General features: G+C 41.6%; 1 protein-coding gene across 8 annotated transcripts in view; it reads right to left on the reverse strand.

Moving 5' to 3' along the window:
• arfgef3 (ARFGEF family member 3) overlaps window positions 1-19,561 on the reverse strand; it is a 110,962-nt gene that overhangs the window by 22,237 nt on the left and 69,164 nt on the right. For all 8 annotated transcript variants that reach the window (XR_012595332.1, XR_012595331.1, XR_012595330.1 and 5 more), the window contains 17 exons: window positions 19,128-19,173; window positions 18,056-18,140; window positions 17,640-17,744; window positions 17,216-17,334; window positions 15,906-16,147; window positions 15,623-15,735; window positions 14,526-14,658; window positions 13,321-13,765; window positions 13,137-13,290; window positions 12,465-12,817; window positions 9,759-9,925; window positions 9,276-9,441; window positions 8,522-8,629; window positions 6,484-6,699; window positions 3,344-3,448; window positions 2,350-2,500; window positions 1,529-1,840 (listed from right to left, as the gene is read on the reverse strand). Coding sequence is in view for 5 of the 8 variants with exons in the window: in XM_074647046.1 (XP_074503147.1) it covers window positions 1,529-1,840; window positions 2,350-2,500; window positions 3,344-3,448; window positions 6,484-6,699; window positions 8,522-8,629; window positions 9,276-9,441; window positions 9,759-9,925; window positions 12,465-12,817; window positions 13,137-13,290; window positions 13,321-13,765; window positions 14,526-14,658; window positions 15,623-15,735; window positions 15,906-16,147; window positions 17,216-17,334; window positions 17,640-17,744; window positions 18,056-18,140; window positions 19,128-19,173 (3,020 nt within the window). In the remaining 3 variants the exon portion in view is untranslated. The remainder of the gene's footprint in view (window positions 1-1,528; window positions 1,841-2,349; window positions 2,501-3,343; window positions 3,449-6,483; window positions 6,700-8,521; window positions 8,630-9,275; window positions 9,442-9,758; window positions 9,926-12,464; window positions 12,818-13,136; window positions 13,291-13,320; window positions 13,766-14,525; window positions 14,659-15,622; window positions 15,736-15,905; window positions 16,148-17,215; window positions 17,335-17,639; window positions 17,745-18,055; window positions 18,141-19,127; window positions 19,174-19,561) is intronic.

Raw genomic sequence — 19,561 nt, forward strand, 5'->3', positions numbered from 1 at the left:
CTTATACACGCACACACATCTGTATTTCTGTACTTGGGCTCTAACCTAAACCTGATTCCTAAAACTTAAAAACACTCTAGAAGCTCTGTGCGGCCATCTTGTGGCCACAGCGTCGTCTCCTGCTGAGCACCAAATGTCAGTGAATTTATCTGCCAAAACAAACCACATCTCACTAAGAGATACCCGTCATGCTGGCTGATAATTTAACAAGGTGATAACAAGGAAGCAACAGATGTTTCATCGGGCTGTTGCACTTTAATTATAAACTGAACTGAGGGAGTTGGTAGCTTTCATTTTTCATAGTCTACCTACTAAGCATCCTTTTTTTGGTATACACTTGTCAAACTGTTTCATATTATGTACTTTGTCTAAGATGTATTGACACAGGCTGTTAGGTTGCGGGTAAATATAACTGTTGTTATGCTATTTGTTCTTTATGTATGTTTTGTGTTTTGTTCTCGAAGGCAATCTCGAAGATTTTTATTTAAATAAATGTCTGTTAAATCACTATTTATAGCCAAATGAGGTAACACAATGGTGACTGAGCCTACTGATCCTGATGAAAGTATTGCAATATTTATTGGGGCAGTCAAAGTTAATGCGATAATAACGCAAATTTGTTTTAACGCCACTAATATCTTTAACGCATTAACACAACTTGCGATTTTTAGGTTGTAGTGGGCTCAGAAGCTAGAGTGAAGATAAAGGGCATCATATGAAAACCTAATGAATCCATTGGTACCAACCACTAGCTCGTCCCAAAGGAGGTTAAATAACGTTCCAAACCATATTTTTTATGCTAAAAGCAGTACCTGTGAGGGTTCCTGGACAATATTTGTCATTGTTTTGAGTTGGTAATTGATTTCCAATAATAAATATATACATCAATTTGCATTAAACAAGCATATTTGCCCGCTCCGACGTTGATAAGAGTATTAACTACTTGACAAATCTCCCTTTAAGGCACATTTTCAACAGTGTGATAAATTTGCGATTAATCGCGATTAAATATTTGAATCGATTTGACAGCAAAAAATATAAAAACCTAAAATATTGTTGTTTCCTGGTTTGTTTATGCTGCACCACTTTGGGTCTTGGTTCTGTTGATGAATGCTCTTATTAAAAAGAAAATACTCTAACAATTAAAAGGAGAAATACCCCTAAAATGTCTGCCGTAAAATCTAAAACATGTAATTTGCCTATAATATCTGTAATAGATCTGCAACCAATGATTATCTCCATCACTGATTAATATACCAATTCTTTTTCCCATTAGTTGATTTAGTCAAATGTCAAAAAATGTCTTGCAAACATGACATTTTTGCCAAATTTGACAACAATAAAATACATATTTCTATATATCTTAGAAAGAAATATTATATGTTATAATGACAATAAGACTTTGATGAGCTGAGCTTTATAATGGGACTAAAAATAAAATATATATATTTGTGAACCACAGCTTAAATAAATGATGATTGTGATTATAGAGATAAATGTGTGGTGTATTGTGATATCTGAGCTCTACCTGTCAGCCTGTGTTGACAGCGTACACACAGCCTTGGCAGCGCTGGTCCCAGTCATCAGGCTGCCGCCCCTCAGGTCCAGACCTCGGCCTCGGCTGCTCTCCCTCAGCAGCTCTTGGATGGACAGAGGCTGGATGACCGGCTGGCTCAGGCCCAGCTCCGAGGCCTCCGGGCTGGGCTCGCAGCTCAGCTCCATCCCCAGGTCCACGCCGACGCTCTGCTGGCTCTGCTGGGTGATGGTGGTCAGAGAGGACGGCTGCAAGGATCCGTCGCTGAAGTGGGTGTGCTCCAATGAGCTGATGTATTCGGTCACCCTGAGAGACAAAGAGTGAAACGAGGTGAAGGAGGTGAAACAGAAAAGTTAAGAAGTGAATGTACACGAATTGTATTAGCACAGTATCTCCAGAATTACATCTTCTAAAGAGCTTTTACAACTTTTTGTTTGAAATTAATCAAATGGGGTTTTCAAAAACATTTAATGTCCCAAATTACAATCTTTTGTATTTTTTAAAGCCTATAGGAAAACGTTGCTTCTATAAAAATCAGAATAGGGAATTCTAACGATCTTCAAGCATCCCTAGAGTTTTTAGAAATTTAGTTAAATATAATTGGAAATTGGAAAGTAATAAAAAAATGATTCCAATCGCATACGTTTTTGTTTGTAGAAGAATTAGATGGGTAGCAGCGAGCTGCGTACCACACTGGGGAGCATCATCTGACACACACTGAATTTAAGTAATCAGAGGCCAAAACAGATAAGCTGGCCAGTGTGTGTGTGTGTGTGTGTGTGTGTGCATGTGTGTGCGTGTGTGTGTGTGTGTACCTGAAGACATGAGGCCAGCAGTCGTGGTTGTGGCTGCCCATCTCCAGTCCCACGTTCAGGATGGCGTCCATACACAACACATGAGCCGTATGCAGGCGAACTCCCTGAGGACGACCGATCTGCTCCAGACGCTGTTCAACGCGCTGCTTCACTGGACACACACACACACACAAATGTATAACCACATATTAGACATACACACATCAAAACACAGGATACATCTCGGATAGAACAAACTAGAGCTGTCAAAGTTAACACGATAATAACGCATTAACGCAAATTTGTTTTAACAGCAATAATTTCTTTAATGCATTAACGCAACCTGCGATTTTTAGGTTGTAGCGGGCTCAGTTTTAAAGCGATTAATCACGATTAAATACTTTAATCTATTGACAGCCCTAGAAAAAACATGTTCAACATTCACAAACTTTACACCACTTAATCAACCTTTAATGTACGCCGCATACAACATACAGTAATCACACACACAGACACACTAAATTAAGGTTTAACTTGTAATGAGAATTAATTACATCTAATGAAACTGAATAATGCATATCATTAAAAGCTCTTGTCCTTGCTTTCAAAGATATAGGGGATTGTAAAAGACGATGAGAGAAGAGATGTAGTTGTAGTTTCCCACAGCTTCCACTAGATGGCACTAAAGACCTGTGTATCACTCGTAGCACCTTTTAGGGAGTTCTGGACCAGAGTCTCCTCAAGTATTAATGCTACCAGCTTAAATTTTTAATATTAATAAAACATGCCATTATTCAAAATTCTCTTTTGGTTATAAAATGAGGAAACAATCATTCAGGTCTTTTTTTGTTTGAGCTGTTCGCTCTCGATCATTTGTGCAAACTGTTTTGTTTGTGTGTGTTTCTGTGTATGAGCGTGCATGTGTGTGTACTCATCAGCTACTAGTTGGTCTTGTAACATACTGTATCTCTTCATAGTGGGCGTGTGTGTTTGTGTGTGTGTGTGCTCTCGGTACCTTGTGTGATGGCGTCGCCCATCTCTCCCACCTCCTCCTTCTCTTCCTGCACACATGAGGCTGCAGCCATCTGGGCTAAAGCTGAGGCACAGTTGGCAGCCACACCTAAAAGACACACACACATACATATATATACACACACACACACACACACACACACACACACACACATACACACACAGTGTTAAGACAGGCTATTGAGTTTCATTCATCTCTCATCTTAAAAATTACATCACAACGCAGTGAAAATGTGACCTTTACTCTTGATTCTCATCCTTGCTTTGACTCTACTGATAAGACACATCGCAGATTTAGACCATAGACTGTATATAAAGATGGACGACACGTCTCCTCTTCCTCCCACTGTACAAGGCTTAATGAAAGAGGCTGGGACACGGTCTTGAGCTATGGGGTATGTATGACACATGGGCACTGTAACTGGAGGTGCGATGTACAGCAGACGGCGCTAGGAATACAGGGGTGGTGTCAAATCAGGTGCACTTTGGGTGCGCTCGGCCTGACAGAACTTTTTGGGTATGCTCGAATAGATGGCGGCTGATACACAATAGAACGTTTTTAAATAGAAAGAATTTGTTTACGGTATTTCTTAAAGATCTTTTCAATAATCAATAATTCAAAAGAATTGTAATTCTCACCCATAAAGTAGGCTACTGACACCCTCCCTGTGGACGCCTCAGTGAAACGAATCAATCATCTTCATGTTCTGTGATCGTGTTGTACCCCAATGATACGACGTGTGACATCTCCACTTTCAACCCTCATTGCCACTGTACAAAAGTGAAGCCAAACGATGACATTTCCTGACCTTGACCATTTATATATACAGTCTATGATTAAAAGATGTCTGGGTTTTCTTCCCCTTACGGTGTATTTAAATTCTAACTGAGAGTAAAACGCTGTACCCTCCCTCCCTTCATACTGTCCTCTCTCCACAGCTGAGGTTCTACACCATGTGTTCATTCATATTCACGAATTCTTCTGTGCTGATAATTTCAGTCAGGTTTCATGCCCGGTTGGGGATGTTGTAAAAATGTATTTCCCCTGATATTCTCTCTCTAAAATCTGCAGTTAACCGTCTGTATGAAAGCCTTAACGCTTCTGTTTAACCTCCAGTGGAGCTGCTGAGTGTCCAACAGGTTCAGCTTGTTACCGGGCAGCTGTCACTTCAGGATCGTTCGGCAAGAAACGCTCAGCAAAACCCTCCCTGGATTTTAAAACAAATATATAAACACCAGTGGGCAACTCTGGGGTCTGAGAAGTGAAGCCAATGCTGAAGTGCCTTAAACTTGCATTCTTTCTAACAGCCAGCAGGGGGCGACTCCTCTGGTTGCAAAAATAAGTCTGATTGTATAGAAGTCTCTGAGAAAATGAGCCTACTTCTCACTTGATTTATTACCTCAGTAAACATTGTAAACATGAGTTTATGGTCTCAATCACTAGTTTCAAGTCTTCTTCAATACAGCATGATGTTCATCTAGTAAATTATGGTCCCATTTAGAGTCAAATAGACCATAAAGCAGGGTAGGGCGTGGCTACCTTGTGATTGAGAGATCGCTACCACGGAGTTGTCCGTGTTTTCGTCTTACAACGTTAACCCTTTCACAGTGTGTTTTCAGTTCATGAAAGTTAATTATAACCTTTTCAGGTCGCCTAAAAATGTCTTATTCAGCGTTCGGTTGTACTTAGCTCCACCCTCTCGTGTCACTTCAAACCAATGGGTGACATCACGTTGACTACGTCCACTTCTTATATACAGTCTATGATATACACCGCATAAGCCACAGATATGTTATTATATACTGTATATGTTAGCATTTACGCTATACGTGTTTTAACATCTGACCAGTTGTATCGTATATGCCTCACAATGGCAGCCCTAATGTTCAGTTTGCCACCCTCCATCCAACCCAGTTGACTGTTAAAGCAACAATCAGCAGGCTGAAATGTTAATCAAATTTTAGTTTAATACAATATTTATCTATACTAAGCTCTATGGCCAGCTGGCCCCCAAACAAGACAATTCTACATGAAATGTTCTCTGTTGTTATTCTTCACAACTAAAGTATTTAAAAGAGCAATTATCTATCTCATCTTATCGCTTTGTATTTGCATTTGCATCTCCATAACAACGGTTAAAGATATATTGCAATAAGTTCAGGTTAATCTAATTTCTCTCAGTTTAATCAGAATAGAGTTGAATGATGTTCTGCATGTTTGCACTCTGCAAACTTCATGTTAAAACTGTTAAAAAAGGCCGTGCTCGTGGTCTGGTGGGGTTAGACGGACTGAGTTTGATCCCATGCTTGATTTCAGACGAGATATGTGATGTGTCAAAACCAGACTGCTGCCGTTTGCACTCCATCTGTGTGATCGTTAAAGTATTTTACTGTGACTTGGTAAGATGCCAATAGATGGTATTGAAGGTAAAAGCCCTGTTCACCCTCACAGCTCCTCTCAATTATTCTGACTAATTAGAGCTCTGCTCGGGTTGAAGTCGGATGGCGCTACGCTTGCTCAATCTCGTGACAGCTCCTACACTCTGGCCCTCTTCACTCCATCTCCATTATGCATCCGTGTGCAGGGTTAGCTATATACATGTATATAGGGCCATCCCAGACCAGTTAGTGTGGAGTCAAAGTGGACAATAAAACCTTCTGACAGCAAGTCTGCCCCGGTGCCGACTTCTTATTCATCCACTACTGCTGGATAATGTAGGAAACATCATATAAATGTATGTACGGTCTGGTCTTTACTTTACTTTACTTTACAGTTGCTGCCGATTATTTCATGGATCTTATGCAATTACAGGAAGGCAAGGCAATATTTCACAGTCATATGTTTTTGTTTATATTTTGGGGAGTCGTATCAATTGGAAGCTTTGAGTGGCTGTTTAGCTGCTGAAAATAAGTGGTGCAACTGAAAGCACACACAAGCCTCTAATTCAATTTAGACTTGGATCTGTTCCAGCTCCTGGGCTGCTGCTGTGTATGTGACCCTGACCTTTGACCTCTCTGTGTTGAAGGGTAGTAGAACAGAGGGGTTCCCTGCAGGGATGAGTGATGTACTGTATCTCGGTTTTTCTTATTAATCCAGACACATGAGACAAATGTTTCACCCACCCAGGGCGCAGCTGAGCGCAGCGGCTTTGCGTAGGCCGTCTAAACTCAGACAGATGGTGTCTCTCTCCCTCTGGCTCTGCTCTTTGACTCCCTCTGCTCCCAGGATGAACGCGAGGCCTTTGGAGCTGCCCGCCATGCGGCCCGTCAGCGGCGTGGACAGCACGTCGATCAGGTTCTTCCACACGCCGGTGAGGATGAAGCGGGAGAACACAGCGCCTGAAAAACACACAAATGCTCAACTGAGGGGGTGTCAAAGAGTAGGGAGAGAATACATTCAGATTAATGTTGAAAAGAACAGGATACTAATTTGACATTCGTTAAAGGGGACATATTATGATCATTTTCATTTTCATACTTGTATTTTGGGTTTCTACTAGAACATGTTTACATGCTTTAATGTTCAAAAAACACATTATTTTTCTCCTCCTGTTTGTCTGAATATACCTGTATTTACTCTGTGTCTGAAACGCTTCGTTTGAGCGTCTGTCTCTTTAAGAGAAAAAGTCCAGTCTGCTCTGATTGGCTTGTGAGAAAAATATGGCGCACCTTTGCAAAGGAAGTTCTCAAGATGTGGGCGATATATTCTAATGAGCCTGCATGTGACATAGGAAGGGGAACCAGATCTGAATGGTTTGTTGAATCACATGTTTTCCGATCTAGGCAGCCCACAAAAAACTGACTGGGTTTGTGGGATGGTATTCACTCCAGATACCCAAATGTATCAGCACAAGCACTGAAAAAGGGAGTTTTTCACGATATGTCCCCTTTAAGATTATATCAACGAAGCGAAGCAGTTTAAGTCTGTGACTGAGTTTTTACACAGCAAGTGGCTAGATAAGTATAACTGATTCTGCTGCCAAGTCAAACACACACAAAAAGATAAGATACTGTCATCAGGTGTGACTCAGCAGCGGTTGCTATGGCAATTCAGGCCAATCCTTTGTCCTCCAGGGAAATACAGAAGGAGCGCAGGTGGTCCCTGACTCATTTTCTCCATCTCTCTCTCTCTCCTGATCTTTTCCCCCTGATCCTTTTTGTTTTTCTTTCCGCTCATTTCTTGCTGTTCAGCCTCTTTTCTTTCTCAGTGCGGTTACACCAAGACAGAGTCAGCGGCCTAACAATTGTTCGTATTTTTTCAATGCTTTAATATTTTTTAAATATGTAGTCACATTCACCAATTGGCCTTTTTGTTCTTTATTTCAAAGTGATGATTTGATTGGATGGAGCAGCAGTGCAGCAGATAATGAAATCCAAATTAAAAAATGTTTGATCTCGCAAAACAAATCAGAGAGTATTTTAAACATCAATATCACAGTCGATCACGTTCACTGAATTGTTAGAAGCCAAAATCGTGATAACGACTTATATGTGATTAATTGTGCAACTCTAGATCACAATAAAAGGATTTAGTTTCAACTGTAAAGTCCTTAACATGTTGATATTTACCTGGCTTGGTGCTCCAGGTTTTCTGGATATATTTCACTATATAGTCCACTGGAGGATATAAAGCACCCCACTATCCATCTTTTCATCTGTTATGGCTTTGCTGATCTGTGGCCTTTCATTTTCAAGGCACCATAGACTATATGGTGAGAGCACTTGACCGTGCAGCGCTGTAGTGGGATGCTTCACCTTTCAGCACAGAGCCAGCGCAGCGTTTTCAACTGATTAACACGGCAGCAGTTCAGCAGCAGTTCCAGGGTGAGTGAACCCTATTTATTTAGAAGTGTTGAACCGGGCCGATTTAAATTCTCCTCTGGGCATTTACTCCAACACTACTACAATCATGACAAATCTTTAAGGTTTTGACCTGCAATAAAACACCACTGCTGACTAAAGAGAAATTAAATGTTCATTACTTTCTCAATCTCACTCCTTTCTAGGGCTCCAACTAATGGAGGCTGAAGGACAAAAAACCCAGAAAACCCTCATTCTATTATAGACTAATTCACTGAGTAAATGGGTGAATGCATCGATCAAATAACATGTGTCATATTTCGGAGGTTTTGGGGCAGTTTAATGATAACGGGCTACTGACCTGCCATCACAGTGTCACTGCCAGCCTTGTCACAGCTGAGTGGTGATTTGTTGGACGCCCTCCGGATCAGCTGACCTCCAATCGCACTGCTGCCCAGACCGTCAATATCTGAGAGAGGAGGAGGAGAGAGGGAACATAAAGATGGGTTAATTAGGTCAATTGTTGTGTCCATTACAGTGGATGTCTGTGTTCTTAATCAGCTGGGAATCTGCCACATCCAGAGTCCGTTGAGTAAACTTTAGACCAACACTGACGTCTGATTATTTTAGTTTTGTGTAAATACTGGTAATTTGGTGTCATTTGAAAAAATATGAACAAGGATTCCTAGGTTTTTCACATCATTTTAGTTGCTTTTTAATTTCTCTTCAAGGTAAAAACAATGACAGAGGCTGAGGTGGAAATTATAGTGAGAGCTTTGATTTGAAGACTTTGAAGAACTTTGCTCAGTTGGTGAACTTGAGTCAAAATGTCCCACATGGAAAGGAGTACATTCTTTGGTCATATGAGGTTTCCAGTCGATTCTAGCCCAATGAGAACACGGCATGCAGTATGTTAGGTTATGTGGAGACTAGCCGGACACACAAATGGCTGTGTGCTTGCATGTGTACCAAGCCCCCCAGGAAAAGAGCCGGGCTTTGAAGCAAATTTTCGTAGTGGATGCGGAAAATCGCAGGATGATTCGGGTAATTTTATACTCAGAAGTCTCCAGCTCTAACGCTGTATCCAGTTCTCCTTTTACATCCGTGGTGTGTACCTGTCAGCATGGTGATGAGAGGCAGCATGTGGTCTTCTGGTGAGCCCCAGTACCCGGCCTCGCCCAGAAGGTTGCGCTCTAACACCTGGTGGAAGAGCTCCTCGATCCAGGCCTGAGACAGAACCACGAGGACTCCGCTGCTCTGGATCAGACGCACAAACTCCTTCTGCAAAAACACACATCAAAATCCATTCTACTCTGGCTTGGGGTCAGATACACAAAGTCTGCAAATACACCACATTTTATTCTATTTCCAATATATTCTCGTATTTTCCTCCACGCCAGAAGAAGAGCCTGACTCCTCTACTTCTACTCTGCTATTCCAGGCCTTTCTGTTTCAACTTACGCTTCTCTACTTTAGTTTTTTTCTTCTACTTTAAACAGTAGAGGTGGGAGAAGTATGCAGATCTTTTACTAAACTCAACAATGAGCAAATACTCCATTAGAAACCCCGTCATAGTTTTGTGTAGTTGTCCTGCTCACCAGGCTGAGGATGGGCACGAGCGCTCGCCGTCTGTAGTAGTCGCAGCAGCAGAGTTTGAGATTGAGCAGAAGGGCGTAGTACGACACCAGGTAGAGGCCGTCTGCGTTCATCAGAGACTGACAGCTCAGAGTGTCACCTGACTCGAAGCCTGGAGAGTGGATCCCACCTGGAGAGAGACGGAGTTCTAATTTTTAATTTTTAAAACTCTTTTACATTTGCAGCATTATTACATTATTGAACAATAAAAACAGCAAGAGAAACACACCAACAGCAAAAATGAAACACCAGCATGTTGTCAGTATTTGTTAAATGCACCACACGCCCCTAAAAACATCCAAATTGTTGGTCAGTTTAGAACAAGTCCACCCGGATGTGTGCATCAACTGTCTGCAGTGATATGGTTCCTAATACGACTCCTTCTTGTCTTTCATATCAAATAAAGAGGAAAATAAAGTAAGGAAGAAGAAAGGGGGGAGAAAAAAACGTGAGAACTTTCCTATATTTTTGGAGAAAGCAGCTCTCTTGGCTGCAAAATACGTACAGTACAATATATAAAACTTGCCCCAACTGAAGACATAACACACACGATTCCTTTATTTTACCATTTTCTCAGTTGTGGAAGAAGTACTCAGAAACTTAAAAATCTTACTTCAGTAAAAGTATAAACTATTAGAATCAAAATATACATAAAGTATCAAAAGTAAAAGTACTTATTATTATGCAGAACGGCCCACGTCAGAATAATATATATTATATTATTATTGGATTAATTGATACATTACTGTATAAATCACATTAATATTGCAGCTGGTTATGGTGTGGCACATTTTAAATAACTGTTAATCTACAATAATAAATCATAATTTATTATTTGATTCAGATTATTAACACAAAATATAAATCTGTAAAGCAACTAAAGCTGTCAGATAAATGTAGTGGAGTAAAAAGTACTTATTTCCCTCTGAGATTTAGTGGAGTAAACGTATAAAGTAGCAGAAAATGGAAATAGTAAACCTCAAATTACCTCAAATTTGTACTTGTACTAAAGTGCAATACTTGAGTAAATGTACTACTTAGTTACATTACATCACTGCATTTTCTGTAAGTCTATACGTGTTGTAAAGGATCGTATTGTTAAAGAAAGATGGGAGAAAGACAAGGGAAACAGGTAGAGGGATGATAGCGAAAGAGGGAGGTAGACGACAGAGATGAAGGTGAAGAGAGAAGATAGGGATATAGAGATGGAGAGAAGGAGGGAGAGGAGAAAAGATAAAGAGGGCGAGAGGAGGAAATGAAAGAGAAAGGGAGATGAGGACAGAGACAGGGGGAGCGTGAGAGGAGGAGGAAGAGGAAGAGGAGGGAGCGATGTTGAAGGACAATAGGAAAGTTAGTAAACAAGCGATGGGGTGAAACATGGAGAGAGAGAGAGGCGGGCAGAGAGAGGACAGAAAGAGACCGAAGGTGAGAGGAGACGGTGAGATATTATCTGTTAGCTGATGAGAAGTCAAGTGTTTTAATCAGAAACTCACTCTGGGGATTTGCAGCCGCGGCCAAATTCATTAAGTCACTTAATCTTATAGTTTAATTTGATTCATCATTTTGCTCTGCTGATGTGAAAACTCCCAGCAGGCTCGCTGCTTTTACAGATGGGTTACGAGTCGTGCCTCAAAGTCAAAACGTTTTATTAAAAATGCTCTAAAGTGATGAACTGAATATAGAGTAGCTACAGTATATACACATTCAGACGACGTTTAAAATAGCAATTTTCTTTAAATCCTTGTGCACGTAAATTAGTTTATTTACACTTGTGAATTCTTATCATAACCAACTTTAATCATTTCACCTCCTAAGAGAATGCCTGCAGTAAGATATTTACTTTTTTTTTATTGTTCACTTTATATTACTGAATATCCCCGAGTGTCCCCACAGTGTGATGTATTTCAGATTTCTTGTTCAGTCAGTGAGTGTTTCATTCTGGCACTCAGCCAACAGCAGAGACTTGTGAGGCCAGAGCTGATTAATAAAAGAAGAAGCTGCTGCACAGATCACTGCACCTTCAGCAAATACCCTCTGTTTGTTTGACAAACACGCACACACGCACCGAGTCTATGCACCTCCCAGGTTTCAAACATGACTAGAGATATCAAGTCATATCAACACATTAAATCAACCCTCTCTCACCTATGTAGGACGGAGCCTGCCAAAATAAAAAATAAATGAATAAATGACTCTATAAATAAATAAATAAATAAATAAATAAATAAATAAGTCATTAACTGTAGCAAAAAAATATTAAATAAATGAAGCCATTAATTAATTGATAAAATGTGACATAAATGGATATTTCTGTTTTAATTTGCTTATTAATAATTAATTAATTAATTAATCAATCTTTGTATTAATTCTCTTATTTATTTACTCACTGTTTCTTCTACAGAAATAAATAAGTTTGGGGAAATAAATGAGGGCTGATATGCAAAATGAAAATTTTGAATAAATAAATACATGCATAAATACATGAAGAAATACAAAAAAATAAAATAAATGCAAAAATAAACAAAAGGGAAAATTAAACAGAAGTGTAAATAAATAAGGGAATTCATATAAATATAATTTTGCGACATTTAATGACATATTTATTGATTTATCAAGTCATTCATTTATTTATTGATTTATTTTTGTCAGGTTTCTTCCTCAACACTCACCAGCCTGCAGTCCGGAGCAGAAGGAGGAGGAGAAGTTCTGCAGGGACATGTCCACGTCAGTGGCGGTGGCCAACCCCAGCAGCCGGGGCAGCAGCGCTGCGAGCGACTGGACGAACAGCCTGGCGCTCTGCTGGTCGGCCTCCTGGTTGCGGAGCAGTTTGAGGGACAGGGCGGCGGTGCGGAGGGAGCGGTGGCCCGGGCAGTCCCGGGGGGTCTGCTGCTCCTCGTCAGCCAGCGAGACGTTGTCAGAGCCGATGTCGGACACGTCGGAGCGGCCCGAGTCTTTCTCGGCAGCCATGGAGTACTGGTCACACGAGTCGAACTCTGTCCGCGACAAGTCCTGCTCCTCCATACTGATGGACCAACAGGTAGATCAGTTAAATCAGTTTCATATTGTTGATATATATCAGGGCATACTGTCAGAAATTAGGTTGATTTCCTACTTTCAGGCAGCCACTGGTTTGAGAAGGCATTTTGTCACAGTGAACAACTTTGATTCATTTATTTATCTACTTAAAGTAATAAATCATTGTGTGATAATGCAGCTGTAAGCACTTTTTTTTTTAAAGGTATATAGTATACCTTTAAAAAAAAAAAAAGATGCTTACAGCACTGTAACATTGTCGGTTGCTGTTTGTAAACTTGTGACATTCAAAGTTGGCCCACACGTACCTGAAGTTGCTCTCGCTGTATCGTGACCCTCCTTGGTGGTGCGTTCTGGCCCTGGACTCCACAGACAGGAAGTTGGTGATGTCGGGATAGACGAGGCCGTGACTTCGCTGCACCACATCTGGAGGAACCACAGCTCCCCGCTCTCCTTCACCACCTCCGCCTCCGCCTCCGCCTCCGCCTCCGCCTCCGCCTCCGCCTCCTCTTTCTTTCTCTCCTCTTCCCTCGACCTCCCTCGCACCTCCTCCCTCCTCCCACTGGCTCCCCTGGTTCGCCTCCAGGCTCGGCTCACCTTTGGTCTCCTCCTGGCCGCCACAGGATGAAGGCGAGGGGATCCGTGCCTCCTCCCCACACTCTTCAGGAGTCTCCCTGAGTCTCCCTGGCTCCCCCACCTCCAGATCCACGGTGGTTTGGCCCGTTTCCGTGGTGATGCTGATGCTGATGTCAGGGCTGTGCTCGGTGGGCCCGGCGATGGCCACGTTGGAGGAGGAAGAGCTGGGGTCCCAGGGAGCCTGCTCAGAGGACAGGATGTGTCTCTGCCACCTGAAATCGGCCTCGTTGATCTCCATGGACTCACGCGTCGACTCTGTCCCGTCTTTCAGATCGTCCAGTCGTCTGAGGAGGAGCCGAGCCTGAGAAACAGCTGCTATGTTACTGTTTTATACTTCAAACCACATATCCAAATTCAAACTCTGGCTCCCTGAGATGCTATCAGTAAGTAAAGGGGCATTTCATTAGGGCTGGACCCAAATATCAGTCTATTCTACTCGGTTATTAGTTCGTTGAGTAGGTAATTGATTTTCAATTTTGGTATCCGGATAGTCGTTGTTGTTGTCGTTGCAGGCTGCAATACACAGGCGGGCACTGCCGGGATCGGCGGTGCGTATAATGCACAGAGACAGCAACCTCAAAACACTGCTGTTTAGGGGGAGAGGGACCATAAACGTGACTTTGAGGTACGTCTACACTTGCACACACAGAAGGATGAGGAGAGGAGATGATGCTTAGCGCGGACACAGCAGCCTCAAAACAGCGCCATTTAGGGGGAGAGGGCCCGCAAGACGCTGAGCGCGGCCAGAAGCGTGTGTTTGCTATCCACAGGAGGTGTAAAAACAGCACTCTTGGACTCATCACGACACATTTTTGTTCGAAAAAGCATGTGTAGGGGGTAAGATGGAATTGCGCTGCTTTAATGGGGAGCCCGTGCTGCCTACTAACCGGTCGCGCTTGTTGTTTATTACTACCGAAACTCCAGAATCCTTAACCATACCAGTCCATAACCCTGTCTATGGTAAGTCCTACAACTTCATTTATTTCATCTAAGTGCAGTACTGAATCACTGGAGTACCCCTCTTCTTAATGTTTTTTGGGCATCCTGTCTCAGTAGCGTACCTGCTCAGACTGGATGCCGCGGCCCTGCGACAGTTCGTCCAGCGCCCCGAGGAGAGCGCAGGCACAGGAGACCGAAGAGTAACACGCCTCGATGCCTCCCTTCATACAGGCCTCGGTCATCCCGTCCATCACTCTTCAGAAGGAAGCAGAAACACACAAACACACATCATTTCTTAACCACTTTGCTGCCTTCATTCATTAAAAATCAGCGAGGAGTTCACTTTGGTTAATTATTGAATTACTTTGTGAAACATTGTGTTTTAAGAGCATATGCTAACATTATACGTCAAAGTTATACTGTTAAATTTGTTTTAACAGCAATAATTTCTTTAAGGCAACTTGTGATTTTTAGGTTGTAGCGGGCTCAGTTTTAAAGATAGAGTGAAGATACTGGTATGATATGAAACTAGAAAAACCTAAAGAATCAATTGGTACCAACTATGTCATGCTAGCTCGTCAACAAGGAGGTTAAATAACGCTCCAAACGTACAATACATTTTGGCGAGGAAAAACCAGCATGACCATTTTCAAAGGGGTCCCTTGACCTCTGACCTCCAGATATGTGAATGAAAATGCGTTCTCTGGGTACCCACGAGTCTCCCCTTTACAGACATGCCCACTTTATGATAATCACATGCAGTTTTGGGGCAAGTCATAGTCAAGTCAGCACACTGACACACTGACAGCTGATGTTGCCTGTTGGGCTTGAGTTTGCCATGTTATGATTTGAGCATATTTTTAATGCTAAATGCAGTACCTGTGAGGGTTTCTGGACAATATTTGTCATTGTTTTGTATTGGTAATTGATTTCCAATAATAAATATATACATACATTTGCATAAAGCAGCATGTTTATCTACTCCCATGTTGATAAGAGTATTAAATACTTGACATATCTCCCTTTAAGGTACATTTTGAACAGATAAAAAAATTATCGGATTAACTATGGACTCACGATTAATTATTTTAATCAATTGACAGCCCTAGTTATGACATGATGCTATTCAGAAAGCTCAACTGCATATAGTAAAATTCTGCTAATAGTTTCTAACTGTCCAACAACTCAAATAAAGAACCAAGAGAGAGGCGTTACTAACAGTTTTAGCAGGTCCAGGTGGGACTTCCTCTTTGAGAAGGAGCGCTTCCTGGTTTCAGGCTCCGCCACGCACGGACCGGCCAGGTCGTACAGCCGCTGGGGACTGCCCAGAATCTAACACACACAGAGAAATAGATTGCAACATAATGAATTACTTACTTATGCTTTAGTGAAGTGGAAAGAAAATCAATGACTGCCTGAAGGTAGAAAAATCAATCTGAAAAAAATTATAATGTGCTTTTGGAGAAAAGGTCAGCAATAACACCTCCTCCTCCTCCTCCCACCTCCTTCATGATGCGGATGGCCTCGGTGCGGTGCTGAGGAGGCGGGTACAGCAGGATCCTGTGGTAGAGCGACTGCAGCACCGGCTTCATGGACTCCACGCAGCTCACCAGGCGCACCAGCTCTGCCGCGATGTAGCACACGGTCCGCACTACCGGTGCGATCCTGGCGGGGGCGCTGGAGGAACAGCCGGACCCTCTGCCTTGATCGGATACCCCGGAAGAGTCCACCTCCTGGCTGATTCCTGGCAGAGGAAGACAAGAAGGGACATGAAGCAGAAAATCCTGTTGATAAAACGTCTTCTCCTCACAGTTAGAACCAGAAAGAAGTCTATAGACCTGAGCCGGAAAACCTGAAATCAACTTCACCTATCATTATCTGTAGTAATACAAAAGTTTCCTGCTAAAGGAGATTCCCACAGTTTTGAAGATGACACCCTCAAGCTGACTGCTGGCAGGAAGGTAAACAATTAAATATGGTCTTTGTTTCCAAACTCTGGATTTCTTAAAGGAGCAGTGTGTAACATTTCAGGGGATCTATTGGCAGAAAGGGAATATATTATTCATAACTATGTTTTCATTAGTGTATAATCACCTGAAATTAAGAATCGTTGTGTTTTCGTTAGATTAGAATGAGCCGTTTATATCTACATAGGGAGCGGGTCCTCTTCACGGAGTCCACCATGTTTCTACAGTAACCCAGAACGGACAAACCAAACACTGGCTGTAGAGAGAACCTTTTGCGTTATTACGTAACCTGAAGGCCACCGTAGTTCTCCGACACACTTGTGAAACTGCGGTAACGTGAGCCACACACCGCTAAACCCTGCTATCACCAGCCGGGGTCTAACTTTCGTTGCTCCTAAAGTAGTGTTATCATAGTGAGGATGGCCTCTGAGCGAGGCGAATGGCGTTACCATGGTTTTGCGCTGTACCTTTAAGATGAAAAAAACAACCACTTTCTGACTTCTTTGTTCAAAATGGACAGAGACTGTCAACCTGTTTAATTATTTAACCTCTAATTAGGTTAAATTGGCTTGTTCCAAAGCAGAAACTACAATGTTGACATGAGTCTTAGTACCTGCAACTGCTTATATCTTTACAATCTTTGACTTGGCTCTAGTAGGATAAAAGGCTGGCCGATCAGCGCCACAACAGCACAAGCATCGGAATGATAAAGGACACTTCGTTACTGATCTTAGTAGCTGTTTAAATCTTACAATTGAACATTAAACACAAACTTTTAAACTGTCGAAATGTGTTTCTTTCGTGATGTCTGGAGTACGGACGCCCCAGTGATTAAATCCAGTTACCTAGACTGAGTCGGTCTGAGAGACGGTCTGGCGCCCCCGAGTAGCCGTGGTGGGAAGCGATTGTTTTGTCGTTGACAGGATTTCCCATGATCGCCACGAGGGACGGACACAGCTGCTTCCTGGGTGGAGGAATATCAGAGGTTTTTAGGATTATAAATACATTAGAGTGTTTTAACCTACAAAAAAGGTGAGTTGAGGGATTAATAAAGACATAAAAAGTAGGTATGACATAAAACACAACATTATTGAAGAAATCTAGTAGAAGTAAAAGGCTCCCAAAAATTTTACGTAAAGCATCTCCTAAACATTTTAATTAGATCATTGTCACCATTTCATATATATATATATATATATATATATATATATATATATATATATATATATATATATATATATAGGATTATAGAGCAGTTACATGTCTTACCATACAAGGTCGGTGAAACCTCTGGACAGGTGCATTGTGGGAGGACAGCTGCTGAGCATGGAGAGGACGCACTCCAGGTAGAGGAGCTGCAGGAGCTGGTTATCACTGATTCAGGGGAACAAATTACACATTAGACTTTATTATTTTTAAAGAGGTTTACATAAAACTAACTAGCATTAACAGTGATAGTCAGAGCAGAGTGTTAATCATTGTTCCAGTACAGCAGCTAACAAACAGTCTGTTGACACCTTGATCAGCGAGGGTTTTTGTTTCTTTAAATGTTGGTCTGCCACACAGCCAATTCTAATCAAATCCCTCTGAGGTAACTGAGACTCCTAGAGATATGTGAAGCTACAATACTACAACAACAGAAGAAAGAATATTACATCAAGTAATACAAAAAACTGCAGTGTTACCTGTCCACTGACTCCAGTTTTTCACAGAAAACTGTCAGAACCGTCACCACATCTTCACACAGAGCCTGGCTGGTAGGAGAAATATCTGCAAACACACAACAAAGGCCTTTACACACCGGGTTTGTGATCAATAAACGACACGAAGATGCAAAATACTCGCCTGCGAATATTATATGTCTAGGGCTTTTACTGTGAAAGGTCAGAACAGAAAGAGTGGATCTGGTCTGCGCTGCCTTTGTCAAGGTTGAAATGAGTAATAAAGTTTGCCTCAATTTTGTTTTGTAAATATAGGCGCAACTCAACGTGATTGGTTGAGGTCTTTATTTCGTGGTGTGAAAGCTCAGAAAATCGTCCTTGTTCCGTAAAAAAGTAAGCCGCTTTTCACCGTGTAATACTTTCTGTGAGAAAGTTAGGGCTGACCCTGACCAATGAAATTCTTAGTCGACTAACACTCATATGATTTTGTCGACTTATTGATTGGTTCGACAGATCTTTAAAGCTGAGTTTCTCCTCATAGAATCAAACAAAAGCACCACTTTAAATCTTGTGTTTACTCGTACATTTCTTGGAAAACAGTCATTCAGCATGAAAAAAATGCTCGGAAAAATCAACGAAAGCCTAAACGACCGATTAGTAATATCAAATAATAATCTACTAAAAGAGAGCAGCCCTAGTGAAAGTATTCATGACAAAAGCAACAGTTTAAATATATATATATATATATATATGTACGTGCAAATTAACTGCACAAAAAAACACCCCCAGTGCAGCTACTTTATCTTTATTCAATATGTACATAAAGTGATGTCTCACTTTACTCTCTCTCACCTCCTCATTTCTTTGTAATAATTAAAGTAAATCAATACCGTCTTTGAGAACCTGTTGGTCTCCATCCATCTAAACTGTTTGCGTGGGTGTGACTGTATAGTATAGTAGATTGTACAGGTGTACAGTACATAATAAAAGCACCACTGAGTGCATCATTTGCATAATTATACAACAGAGGTGATTAGAGCCCTAGAGCTGATGAGGAGAGCTGATGAGGTGACGGATAGCGCCGGTAATGACGTACCTCTTCTGTGCAGCGGCGGCGCAGTCACTTCGTCTCCATCTGCACCCTGTGGAGGAGCACACAACAGGAGCCGTGTTTACTGTCAGTGGGTCTTTTGGAGGATTTGTGTCAACACAAATGGGATGGTGTGTGTGACAGAGTGATGTCACTCGAGCTGAGTGTTATTGTTACAGTTTGGGTGGGTGGTTTAAGTCCCGTACTGGGGAATAAAAATATACTGCAAATAGTTTCACTGTTGTTAATCATACTCTGGTCTACAATATAGATTTCAAAACACTGAGCCGGTATTGTTTATCTAATGACTCCGCATTACACCTGTGATTAAAGATGCAATCAGTAATACTTTACTGTCTCTTTGCTAAAAAATATCATAACTTGGAAGCATTTTGAAATATGCCCAAGACAATTTTACAGAGCCCAAAGTGACATCTTCA

Source organism: Sebastes fasciatus, chromosome 9 (assembly GCF_043250625.1).
Source record: "Sebastes fasciatus isolate fSebFas1 chromosome 9, fSebFas1.pri, whole genome shotgun sequence".
Lineage (NCBI taxonomy): Eukaryota > Metazoa > Chordata > Actinopteri > Perciformes > Sebastidae > Sebastes > Sebastes fasciatus.